General features: G+C 41.0%; 3 protein-coding genes across 4 annotated transcripts in view; 2 read left to right on the top strand and 1 right to left on the bottom strand.

Moving 5' to 3' along the window:
• Positions 1–21: 21 nt before the first annotated feature.
• Positions 22–9,755, top strand: rad21b (RAD21 cohesin complex component b). Its single transcript, XM_032535721.1, has 14 exons — positions 22–147; positions 702–886; positions 1,601–1,730; positions 2,805–2,904; positions 3,727–3,833; positions 3,993–4,202; positions 4,362–4,484; positions 4,635–4,763; positions 5,217–5,440; positions 5,811–5,967; positions 6,243–6,388; positions 6,763–6,945; positions 7,017–7,100; positions 7,737–9,755. Exons 2-14 carry the CDS (start codon positions 743–745, stop codon positions 7,926–7,928), a joined length of 1,929 nt encoding a protein of 642 aa, XP_032391612.1. The 5' UTR covers positions 22–147; positions 702–742; the 3' UTR covers positions 7,929–9,755.
• The window catches only part of utp23 (UTP23 small subunit processome component), a 10,813-nt gene continuing 4,867 nt past the window's right edge, over positions 9,074–15,019 (bottom strand). The window contains exons 1-3 of one of the 2 annotated variants that reach the window (XM_032535727.1): positions 11,313–11,934; positions 11,049–11,223; positions 9,074–10,314 (exon numbers count right to left, since the gene is read on the bottom strand). In XM_032535727.1, the coding sequence (XP_032391618.1) occupies positions 9,922–10,314; positions 11,049–11,223; positions 11,313–11,500 (756 nt within the window). In that variant the 5' untranslated portion in view covers positions 11,501–11,934 and the 3' untranslated portion in view covers positions 9,074–9,921. Of the gene's footprint in view, positions 10,315–11,048; positions 11,224–11,312; positions 11,935–15,019 lie in introns of those variants that run through there. The other variant, XM_032535728.1, reaches the window with a different exon arrangement.
• Positions 12,439–15,019, top strand: part of rnf5 (ring finger protein 5) — a 9,655-nt gene continuing 7,074 nt past the window's right edge. The window contains exon 1 of the mRNA XM_032535730.1: positions 12,439–12,801. Coding sequence (XP_032391621.1) covers positions 12,578–12,801 — 224 coding nt within the window. The 5' untranslated portion in view covers positions 12,439–12,577. The remainder of the gene's footprint in view (positions 12,802–15,019) is intronic.

Below are 15,019 nucleotides of genomic sequence, written 5' to 3'. Positions count from 1 at the left end.
CTCTCTCTCTCTTGCTCTCTCGCTCTCTCTGACAGGTCGCCATCTTGTTTGGGCTAGTCGGAGGAGGGGTGGAAAACATCCTCCACCACCCGCAGCAGCAGCACCACCACGGCCGGTAAAACACGATAAGCACAAAACGACTATCCGGTGAGTAATTTAGGCTTATGTTTGATGTGATTTCTGTTAATTATCGGTTTTAACAAAGACACACTGGCTCCGGGGTACTCAGGTTTTTAACGGCTAGGTTGTCTGCATCGTCACCTGTTGTGACACAGGGTATAGAGCGTCACCGGTTAATGCGGTTAAATGCAACTGTCATTATAAAGACATTGACGAATACAAATGCCTGTCTGTTTTTTTTGCCACGAAAATGCTTACCTGTGTAACGTTAACGTTGCTGACTCATTTCGTTTACAGTGATAACAGTCTAATATCTAACGTTTGATGACTTTATGGCCATAGCTAATCACTGTGGTTAAGAAATGTCTAATTAATCAGCTTGCATCCTTCTGTTAACTGTTGTCATTACTCCCATTTAGCAAGGCAACCATATCTGCATCTTTAAAGAGTCTGCCTGCAAACACTTAGACCACACAATGAATGTGTCCTTTCAACTGTCACTTTGTTTACCTATTTAGTGTTATGATTTCAATCAGATAGCCTACAACATGTTCTGTCTTTGTGTTATTTCCTCTCTCCAGGCCTCCCCTTCCCCTTTCCCTTGTGGTGAGAAGGCACTGAGATGTTTTATGCCCACTTTGTTCTCAGCAAACGTGGGCCGCTGGCCAAAATCTGGCTGGCGGCCCACTGGGACAAGAAGCTGACCAAGGCACATGTCTTTGAATGCAATCTAGAGAGCAGCGTGGAGAGCATCATCTCACCCAAGGTAATTTCTCAGGGTCTTCCCTTTCACAGAGCTGATAGTTTTAAGTGTCCTTTTTGTTATCATTTCTTGATCTACAACCAGTCATCCTATAATTACAAAGGTTTTGTTGTATATACTTTTGGGACCCGATTGGTATTTTAGGCTCACTCTGATTTGGGTCAAAAAGTTAAGATATAAAACAGACAGCTTTTGATGTTAGTTAATATATTACAAAATGTATCATGCATTCCCAACATTTACTTTAAGTCCCATCAAATGGCTGATGTATTATTAAACTTTAATCATTGATATGTCTCAACTGTCTTTTTATGTCCATCAATGATCCTTGTATCATCTAGTGATAAAACATTCTTTGTGGTCTAACAAATAACTACAGCTAACAGTTGGTTGTATTGTCTCAAATGCAAAACATTACTGACACATTTGTTTAATTTAATTTTTATGTCATTCCAAAATTAGTATTTTGAGTTTCGTCCCTGCTTGTTAGACTTAGTTTTTTACACATAATTAAGGGCCTTTGTAACGTGATTATTTTATTGAATGCATTTAAATAACCCTTAGTTGAGATTTAGTATTATTAACAGAGTTGCATCTCTGTACTGATGTAAGACAGACACAATGCAATGTTTGTGGCAGTTTTACACATTTTATAAAATGCAGATTTATATTACATTATCAGCACTGACCATTAATGCACATACCTTTTTTTTATAGGTTAAAATGGCTTTACGGACATCAGGGCATCTGCTGCTGGGGGTGGTAAGGATCTACCACAGGAAGGCCAAGTACCTGCTGGCAGACTGTAACGAGGCCTTCATCAAAATCAAGATGGCGTTTAGACCAGGTTGGGGGCAAAATGTAACTTATGAGTCAAATAAAACTATCAGCAGTGACTGATTCTATGCTTTCCTCCAGTGGTCCAAATGACATAAAGTGTCAGTCAGAGATTGAAGCCTTTCTCATGTCCGTTGAGAAAGGTAATATTTGTTAAAGTTACTACTAGTTTTTTGAAAGCTTATTTTTTGGCATTTTTGAGAGGACAGCTTAGAAATGAAAGGGGAGAGAGAGGGGGAATGACATGCAGCAAAGAGCCACAGCTCGGAATTGAACCTGCTGCTGCTGCGGCGAGTTCTGAGCCTCTGCTGAAGCCAAAGATGTGAAGGGGAGAGAGAGGGGGGACGAGCAGAGTTGAACCTGCAGCCGCTGCAACAAGGACTGAGCCTTTGTACATGGGGTGCAAACTCTAAGAGTTTTTAACTAGTTGTGAAACAGTCTCAATTGAACACTGATGCCTACATATGACCTAGATAAGCAAACAAGTCCATCAGAGTTACTATTTGCTATTTTCTGGCCAGGAGCAGAGCTTTGCCATCGCTGGAGTCTGGCAGATGCTGTATTTACGACACAAGGTGGTAGTGCTCAGGAAAATGCTAAAGGGGCCCGCCAAAATCAAAATAAAAGTCCCTAGTAGTAACTTTCATTGAATAGCTGTATCTACACAATTGCATGTACACATGCCAAAATTATTAAATATATTCTACAGTATAATTATGACAGTATACAGAGTTCATACATATTTACCTCTAAAATGAGAGCATGCAGCAAGTTCTTTTGATGCGTGTTGACTCTTAAAGAAACAAAGAAACCCAATGTATGCACACCTACATGCAATACTTATACTGTACAAATAAACTGATTCCTTCACCTTATGTCTATATATGAAAAAACATATACACAATGTATTCAGTTATTTCATTATATTATAATCACCAATCTGTCCAACTGTTCTTGGTTTTTCTGTACTTGAGCACCAATTGTAGGATGGTTCTTAAAACTGCTTCTGTACATAGAAATATTATCAAACTCAGTCTGATTTATCCACATGCTGTTACTCTCTTCCTGTGTTGTGGTGTTTCAGGTGTGGTGGATCTTCCAGAGGAGAACAGAGAAGCAGCCTACAACGCTATCACGCTTCCTGAGGAGTTCCATGATTTTGACCAGCCACTACCAGATCTAGAGTGAGTTCTCTGTCGGTCTACTTCTTCCAGAGAGCGCAGTAGTTAGAGGTACAGTATAAAAGAAACTAAATGCTATAATAGAAACTAAATTGAACTGTGCTAAACCCAGTGATCAAAACAAAAGCACTGTTTTTGACAGAAACAGTTCAGGGATTCAATGACAAAATAGAGGGACATGAGTTTACTGGCATGGGTAGAAAAGTCCAAACCAAAGATGGCCGGACAAATACAGATTCCAGTTAGAGTGTCTGGTATGTTTTGCAGGGCTGATGAGCAAAAGTGGAAACAGGTGAGCATGTGGGTGGGGAAGGTCAGATGATGGGAAGGGCTCAAAGGGGTTACCACATGATGTGAGGAGTGGCTGGGTGTGAGAGTCAGGTGACTGGGGGAGGTGGAAAAGTGTTTGGAGAGAGGAAGAGAGGCAGTAGAGAGATGCTGGGTACACAACATAAATTTTAATTCTTTCTAGTAAATGTCTACCTGTGAAATTGATTATTTATAAATAACATGTAACCATGCATGGTTTTTCTTTCTATGATGGCTCTTGCTCTTTCTCTTCACCTGCACATATAACATATTTCTATATTCTGGGAAATGTAGGTAATCACTACCAACACACGAATTTTAAGAGACAAAACAGGTTAGCGGACAAGCACATCATCACAAAATATCTGCTAGAAGACACTAAATAAACCTTGCAGTGCGGATATATTTTAGCAGCACATTTCCTCTTTTTCCAGTGCTCGTGAAAAAAAATGATTTGAAGAAAAGTGCTGTAAATACAAGATAAACAGGGAATTGATGTTGGTTTGTTTTGTACAGTGATATTGACGTTGCTCAGCAGTTCAACTTGAACCAGAGCAGAGTGGAGGAGATCACCATGCGAGAGGAGGTGGGCAACCTCAACTTGCTGCAGGACAATGACTTCGGTAGGCTTGTTTCCTCGGAACATTTGTACAGTAATGTCATTTGAGAGTCAAATGTTTGAACATTTAATGTACTTTTCATTGTTAGATAACAGTGGAGTTTCCTCCACTTGCCCACATTCCTCACTATACACTGTAAAGACACACCTTGCTGTTGTGCAGCTGATTTTGGTATGGACGACCGGGAGATGATGCGGGAGGAGAGTGCGTTTGAGGTGGACATCATGGGAGTGTCAGCTTCTAACCTGCTGCTGGAGGCTGAGGGTGGAGCTAACGCAATGGCTGACAAATCCAACCATCTAGAGTACGATGACCAGTACAAGGATGACTTCGGAGACAACCCCATGGAGAACAACGAGGGAGGCATGCTGGGTAGGATCCTGTCAATATAGGCACTGATGTAAGCCATTTGTAATGATGAATACTGTTAGCTTCAACATGTTTATTTGAAATTGTCGCATTTAGATGGACTGTTAATCAAATGAATGAATTATTTTGATTGTAATTGAATGACCTCATTCCTCTGTGTAGTGGACAAGCTGCTGAGTAACGAGGATGGAGGCGGCATCTTTGACGACCCTCCAGCCATCACAGAGAGTGTGATGATGCCTCAGGACCATGGAGACGATGACGACGACTTTGATGCTCTCTCGGGTCAGTTCCACAAATAACCTCAGCAATAGATCCTTAAATAATCCACATTGTGTTACAATAGTTTTGGTTTTATACAGTTGAAATGACAATACAGTTACCTACCTACATGTGGCAAAGTATATCCAACATGGTGTGATTGTGTGTTGTTAGCGGGCGCCCCAGATAGTCCAGACTCAGGCCCAACAGAGCCGCTACCAGCCATGGCAGACCAGACAGAACAGACCACCCTGGTTCACAACGAGGAAGAAACCTTCGCCCTGGAGCCGATTGACATCACAGGTAATGCAGCTGGTTTTATAAGACATTTATTAATCCCTGTAATTTCCATTTGTGTGCTTCAGTCTGAATTTCCCATACACTTCCAGTTCATTTCACTTCTTGAAAACATATTGCATGGGTGACATCGGGATACAAAAACCCTAGACCAGCCAAAAGAAAAAGCTATTAACGACAATTTGGTGATTAAAGTATCTTGCATTAAAAATACATGAAAATGAGTCTTAAGTTCTGAGTATCTATCAATCAATCAATCAATCAATCAATGATAAGCCATGAACACAACAGACCAGCAATTTCTACAAATAAAAATTGAAGTGTGCAGTTACAGAATTAACAGTTTTTGTCTACGCAGGAAGAATGTGTTTATATAGAAATGGCGTTTTTTGCTCCAAATATCAGAGCTATTTTGGTTCACTGAACTAATTTATCTCTGTCTCCCTTTGGACTGTGCAGTGAAGGAGACCAAGGCAAAGCGTAAGAGGAAGCTGATTGTGGACAGCGTGAAGGAGTTGGACAGTAAAACTATCCGTGCACAGCTGTCTGATTACTCTGACATTGTCACCACCCTGGACCTGGCACCGCCCACCAAGAAGCTGATGATGTGGAAGGAGACGGGAGGAGTCGAGAAGCTTTTCTCTCTCCCTGCTCAGCCTCTCTGGAATGCTAGGCTGCTGAAGGTAACAGAATGTTTCAGATGCACAATTATTCAGAGATAATTGTATCAGAATATAGTTTTTACCTAGTAGGTTTCTACCATAGAAATAAAATGGAAAGAAATGTCATTCCAATTCAAATGAACTGGGAGATACAGTTCTTGTGGCGTGAGGTTTTGGTTCTGATGGACCGATGCCTCCTCCCAGAGTGGAGTTAACAGTTTGTGTCTGGGGTGGGAGAGCTTAGCCACAATCTTCCCCGGCCGCCTCAGGGTTGAAAGATTCACCTCGTAGAGAAAATGATACGCTGCAGTTTACTCGTCTTTGTGTGGAATTAACATTGTGTATCTCACTGGTTGTTCTCTCTATCTGCATCTTTGCTTTCTCTTGTTAGATGTTTACAAGGTGTCTGACGCCACTGGTACCAGACGAGCTTAGGAAGAGGAGGAAAGGTGGAGAAGCTGACAGTCTGGATGAGTTCCTCAAGGATCTGGAGAACCCTGAGGTACCCAGAGAGGACATAGCAGGACACCAGCAGAGAGACATCATGGGTTAGAAATGGGTTCATTTATTTCTATTTCTATTCTTTGGCATGGGTTGGGGTTGTTGTAGTGCTTGAATTTGGGTTGTTAATGGCTTGGTATGAAATTCATCCAGGTGTATGGGTTGAAAAAGTGATGACGGTTTGAATATGTATATTCAATTTGTGGATGTTTGTGTGCGATTGTGGATACCCACAAATCAATGTTCCCACGCACAAAAAATAAATAGTTTATCCTCGCACAGTTTTTCTAACAAGCACAGTATGTTCCCCTTTCCTTTCCAGACCAGACCATCATGGAAGAGGCCAGTGTTTTGCAGACGTCAGTTGTGGAAGGCAGCAGGACGACGCTGGACGAGTCCGCCATGCCCCCTCCGTCCTCCCAACCTAGTCTCAAACACAAAGCCCAGGACACAGAACCAGCTCTGCCTGTGAGTACAGAGGTCCCCTATTACTAGTAGTGGTGACTGTATATACTGAAGTAGATGCATCCTTAAACCACCCACCGCCAAAAACCCTGCTCTGCGCTCGCCGTGCCATAATTTTTCCCATGGGGAGAGCGGTGGAGACAACTCGGAGAGTTGCCGCTGAACACTGCGCTCAAAGTTCAAATGATTTCAATTTTGACCTTGTTGCCATTGACCTTTCAAGGCGCAACCAAAGCCAGAAGCAATGATGAGTTGACGTATAGCTGTGCTGCCCTTTGCCTCTCTGCCTGCAATATGCTCTGGGCCCTACCTCGCCGTTTTACCTCTGAACATGTGTAGGCATTTTTCCATATCTGATATCACACTTCTTTCTCTAGATGGGAGCTTTGGACCAGCAACAACAGCCGCAGGGGTCCGGAGCCTCTGATGTGTCCCAGCAGCTGGAGACATCCAATGTGGATCTGCCCCCAGAGGAAACCACTAACATCAGTCAGATGATAGAGTTGGACCTGCTTGGTGACAAGGACAAGAAGAAGAATGATGGTGACTCTGATGAAGAGGTGAGATTACACGAGAGGACTTTACAATAGATGGCCTTTATTAGTGTTTCTAACTGTGTTTTCTGTGTCAGGAGGAGGAGGGGCAGGGAGGAGACCAGGACCAGGAGGAGAGGAGGTGGAACAAAAGAACCCAGCAGATGCTCCACGGCCTCCAGGTATGCATGTTTTCACATCTTATTAGAAAAACTGAAAGAAAAGGAGGATAAATTGTTGATACAACTTAGTTTATGTTTTTAACTACTTGTCAGAATGGTCACATCAAAACTCATTTTTATTTCTCAAGTTAAAATCATAAACAAACTGAAACACCCTGGACTATGTACTTTTAAAAAAAATTATTGATAGGTTTTATTTTACAAAATCTTAATTGTGTTTTTCCTGGTATTTGAACTGAAACTCTGATATTGTATGTTTTTTAAACTGTATTGACAAAATATTGAATACAGCTTTCAAACAAGACAACAAAAGTAAGAATTACAAAACAAGAACAAACAATACAGCAAACAATACATACATTTTTTATAATTTATATTAAAAAACAAACACATTTCCGGTTTACATTTGTTATTTCTACTCATGTGGTAGTAGTTCTACTTGTGCTGAAAGAGTAAAGGAGACCCTTGATTTGGGTAGGTAGCCTATTGTCTGCTGCTTAAAGTGAAAGCAGCAGGTGAGGAACAATATTACAGTCAACTTATAGATGTACCAAAGCGTTCTACTTGAATGACTTTAAAATACTCTTTTGAATGACTCCCTTCCCTGCTGACTCCCTCTGTCTCACCTCGCCACAGAGGGTGATGGCCAAAACAGGCGCCCAGTCGGTCGGCCTGCTGGATCTGTGCAGGAACAACAACAAGAAGCAGGCGGCCGCTAAGTTCTACAGTTTCCTGGTTCTGAAGAAGCAGCAGGCGGTGGAGCTCGTCCAGGAAGAGCCTTACAGCGACATCATAGCTACGCCCGGACCTCGCTTCCACATCATCTAGAAAACACAACTTTACTTTGCAAAAAAGGAACTCTGCACATAACACTGTTTGTCTGTCACGTTTTATTTATTTATTTGAGTTTGTTGACTTTGTTTTGTGTATGATGTGGCGTTTTATCTTCTGTCTGCAACATTTTAATATTAAGCTACGGTGGAAGGAATGAAGTCTAAATAACATGGTTGGATTATTCAGAGGTTACTTCCAACCCCAAACAATGAGCACTTTCCTTATTTGTTATTTATTGTATTTTTTTATTATTAAGACTCATTTTATAGCCAAGATAGTATTAAGTAGGTAAGTTAAAGGGAGCACAGTGTATTCCTTTTTTGTCTGGAGTTTCATTAACTCAATCTAATTGTTTTTTTTTTAAGCAGATGACACCAACTTTGACGAGCACTTCCCTCTACAACCTGTTGTGCGGGACTGGCGTGGCACCTAAGTTAAAATGAGTCTAGTTTAAGATATGTTTACAGTAAGAGGGATGACTTGATCAACTTGGAGGTTGAGCCATCCCACCGCTGCAGGAAAGAAGTTGTCATGTACGTTTATGGACATTGACCAAAAGAAGCATGCACTATATCCAGAGTGTGCAAGTACATTTAAACAGTTACTTTGTGAACTCGACCACCAATGAAGCATTATACAACTGTAGCACTAAGAATCTAAACTTGTTTTTGCAAATGCGTCGTTTGCATCATTGACTGTTTGCACAAAATGGAAGTTGTCCCAAATCTATACTACATACTAATCCAAAAATCTATTTTGAGTGTATTGCTGTTGCATAATATTCTCCTACAATGTAATAGACAAAGGAAATAAAATGAGATGATCATAAAAAAAGTTCAAGCTAGTTGAAGATGCTGGTGAAACTGCTCCAAGAAGAAATAACTATTACATCTCTGGACAAACATGCCGCTGTCTGTTTAGTTTAACAGTAGCATTCAAAAGCTGCAGTTTAATTAACGCCAGACAACACCTTATTTTTTACAGTGATTTCTTGTATATAAACTGCAAAAACTATAAATGGTATTAGATTACATACTGTATATACCTAGTATGTACAATGGAATTAGGACACAGCTTATGAGAGCTTCAGTTTCAACCTCTAGATGAGATGAACATCTCTAGTCTGTTATACTTGCATGCTCTTTCCTGAAATATTTAAGTGTGGATTTGCTCGGGAAACTACCATTTGTATTACCGTGTTACTATTTATTCGTGACTTTATCCAGTGTCCCTTTTATATATGGATAGTCATTTAGTTACTGGGTAACACACTTATCTATAACTGACAGTGTAAAGCAAGTAAATACTTCAATATTCATTTTATGGATGTATTATATATATCAAGAGAATTACCTGTTTTATTTTAAAGAAACATTGAATTTTAATGTAAAGAATTACTTGATAACACGATTAAGTGAAGTCTGAATGGACATATGTTATGAACGTTGTCGCTTGGACTCTAAACTCATTGTACCAGAAAATATTACAGGCTGAATTAAGCAGACACTCAAATTACACCGCAAAAACAAGCAGACCACCAAACCGTTGTGACCACTCTTGTGTCTGAAAAGAAAGCTGAATACATTGTTTTTGATATCCACTTCCATGTGAACTGTATCATGTAATGTCAAAGTGCATCTTACATTTTAACTATGTGCCTGTAAACCTGCTATTTTTTACTTAGTATACAAGCCAAGACAAATCATCTCAAACTAAAACATACTGCTGTGTTTCTGAACGGTTTCAGTCCTATGCCCGTAAGCTGTAAGCCTGAGTCCCGGAAACCGTTGCAACATTTTTCTAAATAAACAATACCATGAGTAGTATTATCAAATGTAATTTTGTGTGATAAAAATTGATTTATTTTATGCAGTAACATCAGAAAAAAAATGACTAGAGTGTAATTATTTTAGATTGGGGTCATGGACATCTTCAAATAATATTTATGCAAGAAACAAATGGCTCAAGTCTCTGTCTTCCTGCTATACTATGTATTTGCAACCGCAGGAGCAGGCGTGTCTCCTCCCTCCGTCCTTCGTTTCTTGTGTCTAATTCTTTTCCTCTTCTCCCCCTGCTCCGTCTTCTTCGGTGGTGTCGGCCCGCCTTTCCTCTTCTTCAGGCAGCTTAGAGGGTTAGGATTGCTCCGTTTCCTCTTCCTCTTCTTTCCCCGCCTCTCTCCATCCTTCTGGCTGATGCCCTGCTCCTCTTTCAGGCTGCGGATACTCTGCTGCTGGGCGGGGCTGACCAGCTCACCCAGCTGGACGGCCTTCACGTGGTCCAGGGACGCCTGGCTGGGCTTGTCCAGCACCATGGTGTTGAGGATGATGTAGAGCAGAGGAACGCCAGGGATCTTCTTTAGGCCGGCAGTTAATGTGTGGTCCTGGAGAACATACACAGATACACCAAATTTGTCAGAGGGGATGCCAAATGTATGGATGTCAAAAGCTTACCACAGATTTTAGTTTGTTCTAAGGAACTTCTCTTCCTAGACTTGCAAATGATTATATGGGAAGATATCTAATTGGCTTTACTTCCATGACAAGACTCAGCAGCCTCTGCCAGTCCTGATGGTTAAAATGTGATGCCATTTTAACCAGAGTAATTTATCCTCTTAACCTCTCATCTTTCAGATTGAGTCATAACTGTTAAGGTCTTTCTTGCAAGTTGCAACTGCTTGCGGCCAGGTTTCCCGACCCCACACTACGATGGAACCAATACTTTGTTTGTCCACAAGCCTCAAAGTATCAAAGGGTCAATGTAGTTAATATATTCCTAGACTGTGTGGCAGGTACAATCAGGCAATTATGGTGCATAAAGTTATTGTCCATTGATACTTTCCCTTTAATCTGACGCTATTTGACATCTTGCCTCCCATTCCACCAAGCATGTACATAGTTGTATTTCTAGATACCATTGGCAAGCTCTAAAATATACAGTAAGAATCTAAAATAATGCTTTATTAATAGAGCACGTGTTGCAGAGGTCAACAAGTTAGTATATGGCCTATATACAAAGTTGATTTTAATTTTCAACAACAAAGACATTGGTATTTGTAATTTAATGCCCCCCCCCGTGGGTGATGTGTGTATCTGTGAAGGATCTCATTATATTTACCTGTGTAGCAACAAAGTAGTGGTGTGGGTTTGTCTCCCCCAGCATGGACAGCAGACATTCTGAAGCCGGGACAGGGTCCTTGAAATGTGGACATCTCCTCACCTGAAACCTCTGCAGGATGATTTTGGCTCCGTACAGCTCCTTTCCCAGAGTCTCCAGTTCTTTCAGCGCACAGCTGGGAATAAAAGAGCCAATCGTGTGATATTAGATCAGATATTTACATTTTGCCTGTAACGTTACATAACTGTAAGAACATCTACTCACTTTGTAGTGCACAGCTGCACCTCTCCCATCAGGTATTTGGGCATTTGCTCTTTGATCTGAATCTTGTTCTTCAAAGCCGCCTGACAAAAAGTCCCGTCGAAGAGGATCTGAAAGGGCTCCCTGAAGCTGAAGTTGTATTTGTAGAAACTTATGGTTTTCTTGGCTTGTTTCTGTCGCTTGAGCCCCATGGCGGCTGATAGATACAAACGTTCAAATATCCGTTTCCGTTGAAGATGACTCTTCCTGTTACATTGAATCGTCTTACTGATGTCGTTTAAACAAATTTACAATGATCACTAGCGGATTTTTAGGCATGGAGATTGTACTGTACACACAACACGCTCTCAGTCCTGCTTCTCATGACTCCGGGCGGAAACAATTCATTCCACGATGGTTCCGGAGAAATGCGGAAGCTTTGTCTGCTGTAATGATCTCTACAACAATGTAGCTTTTTAAAAACGATATGATAGTCTTTGTGGTGTCCATCAAGGATGATTGTTATTCTAAAATTAGGATGTTCAAATAGGTAGGCTATACATTTTAGTATTAGCCTACATTTGAAGACATGGGTCTATTACATGATACCAAATCTTTCAGACTGCATTTTTGGTCTGCCACAAAATGTATTCCCTTATCATGCACTTTTTTTTTCCTTTCTTTTTTTTGCATAGAATATGCTCAATAACCTTGGCGAAGATGGAGAAGTGATTACTTTCAGATGACCAAGCAATCAAATCCATGGTAGCCTACAGTTTAACATTGACGAATGAAAACATTTTTAACAGATGCGCCATGCAAAACCTTGTTGATAAAACAAAACTGAAATTAAAAAAATAGATTTGACATTTATGTAGATAATGTTTGATTTAGTATGTCATATTTTTACCCACCATGAGTATTTATTTATCAATCCTAACTTCTCCCCCATATTTTGTTGATAATAATTTATAGGCATTTTATTAGGATTATTATTAGTAAGCGTATCATGATTATGCTGATTATTATTTACCATTATTTTGGATAGGTGTTTATATTATTATTTTTTTTATTTTTTTTCCTCCCCGCCCCTCGTCTGTTTTTCCCGGAAGCGGAAGTCCCAATTTAGGTAGAGCGACTTTCTGTAACTGTGTATGAGAGCGACAGCAGCAGCAGCCTCCGGTCGGTTCGTGCGGTTGACACTTGTCGTCGCCTTTGACAGCTAACGTTAGCTCGGGTCGGGCCCGGTTGGGTTGGTACGTTACTCACTCACTTGTACAGTGAACATTATGGCGGCCGCGGATCCCCGGTCCTCAAGTGACGGCGGGCCGGCCAGCAGAGGCGGATTTCCAGCCGGGGAAAGCAGCAACGAGCGCGACGGGCCGGGCGGCGGCGGCGGCGGCGGCGGCGGCGGGGAGGGCGAACGGGAGCGGGACCGGGCCACCTTCGAGTGCAACATTTGTTTGGACACTGCCAGGGACGCTGTCATCAGTATGTGCGGCCACTTGTTCTGGTACGAGACCATGCGGGGGGAGGGGACGTCTCGAGGTGTGGAGCTGTCTGGTTTTGTTTCTGTTCAGTCCACTGGACCGGTTCTGTAGTTCTGTAGTTCTGCTGTCTGTGCGGCCTCCCTTCACCCTCAGTTTGACTTATTTCACGGCTGAGACACGCCCAAAACGCGCTTTTACCATTCGTTTGTATCCGCGTAATTATTTTTATGATGTGGGAGATGAAAGCGGACAAGATGGCTTTTTAGAACTGAAGATGGTGTTGGTTTGCTCTTAGGGCCGTGGTGATGAATGAAGTGTGTGACTGGACATCATTATAAACCATGTCTGTGGTCCTGATGTCTCGGAGAAGGCTCTGATCTTGTCAGGAGTTAAGTGGCTCAGCCTGATCATGTATTGTTTGATAGTGGGTCAGAGGTCACTATTGGTCATTCACTTTCTGTAACACATTTACTTTCAGGTAATCATTGGCAGCTTTGAGATCAGGTCCATGCTCGTACTTTTTATTCCCAACATGCCGCTGTGAGGCATTGGAGCTGAAACAAGTTAAATTAACTGATTAGTTGATAAAGAAATTAAATCGATTCTTTCACCAAAAATACCAAATATTTTCCGATCCTGAATCCAGATTCTCAAAAGTAATTAAAATACAGGGTGACAGTTGGTTGGATAATACAGTTGATTCTCTTTTTGGATGGACATTTTCCACAGTTTTCTGACGGTATACATCAATCACTTGAAATGAAAATAACTTAGCTGTAGCCCTGGTAAATCAAAATTTTGCAATACAAATTAAACTTTGACCAATTAATGTATCTTCTATTATCTACCCAATGCATTTATATTGATATTGGTGTATGTCAGCCAATAAGTAAGTAATAAGGAATTACAGTACACTACAGGAATGCCAAAGAAGCAGTATGCATGAAGTTATTTAGAAAAAGTACAGTTTGCCTTCCAGAGAGCCCTTTTTGTGAGTTTTGTTTTTAAACTATAAAATGGCCTACTTATGTCCCGTACAAAATCAGTTCAGTAGAACAAACAATAGCGAACATTGACTGTAACCCCAGGTTCCACTTAAACTGTGATTCTAGTTCCTTCTCTTATCTTGGTTTGGATCAAGAATTGTGCAACGCTTAACCTTCAAACCACTAGTGTTGAACATCTAAACATGCACACAAGGACGTGTTTAAAGGCTCATTCACAATTGTTGACAGAAGGCCAGCATCGCTTGAAGGTTGAGGCTAATGTGAGATTAGAGCCAAGAGATTGGGATTGGGGGTCAACCTAATGGCATTATGATCAGTAGTAAAACACCAAAGGAAAAAGTAACCTCTCTTTACCTGTCCATGTGGTACGTTCTTTGAAATTTTAAACGATAATGATCTGTTTGGGTGTGCAACACATGCTTTGGAAACCGAAGTGGAGTGAAGTAAGTAGTAGGATAGTCGTGCTGTAAGTTTCTCAACGTGATCTCTTTTTGGCTGTGGATGTTCTCTCCTTCCAGGGTCAAGGTTTTTACATTTTGATGGAGAAACTCAGTAGAAGAAGCCCACAAAATGTTTTTAGCTGCACAAGACCGTCATGTACATGTGGTCACATAGCTACCTAAACCAGGGTTTTAAACTGCCGATCCAGGCTGCAAGACAATTTGTCTTGCAGCCCCCCCACGCCGCCCCCGAAAGTGAATTTCTTAGTCTATTTGAAATTTAATGAAATATCTTATGGCTGCAAAACTAGCATAAACATGGGCTTTATTTGGTCTGACTGAACAGCTTTTAAAAATGGACACTGAAGTTGCTTTCCAAACCTAAAATAAAGATTCAACTGGAGGACAGACTGTTGTGAGAGTGTGTTGGACAGTTGATTGTCGCCGTTAACAGATTAATGTGACTACCTTGTCTCGTCAGGTGTAGTAACCCTAACAATTACCCATTTTCAAGCACAAAAAAAAAAAAAAAAATCGTATTATTACTGCAGGAATCTTAACATTGCCTGTTTTACTGTAGATTTACTTAATGTTTGATCTGAGAAGTTCACCTCAGTTACATGTGCAACACAGGAGCACTGAAGCTCCTGTGTTAGAGGAGCTGATGTAATTTAGTTGCTATGTTACCCCTCATCTCTCATCTTCTATGATGAAACTGTGATGAAACGATCAGCAAGGAAGAAAGGTGTTGACGCAAGCCCACCTGCTGCAACTTCAAATTGAAATTGCAATTT

The sequence above is a fragment of the Etheostoma spectabile genome, chromosome 14, assembly GCF_008692095.1.
Source record: "Etheostoma spectabile isolate EspeVRDwgs_2016 chromosome 14, UIUC_Espe_1.0, whole genome shotgun sequence".
In the NCBI taxonomy this organism is placed as follows: domain Eukaryota; kingdom Metazoa; phylum Chordata; class Actinopteri; order Perciformes; family Percidae; genus Etheostoma; species Etheostoma spectabile.
This window is presented reverse-complemented; position numbering and strand designations above follow the sequence as displayed.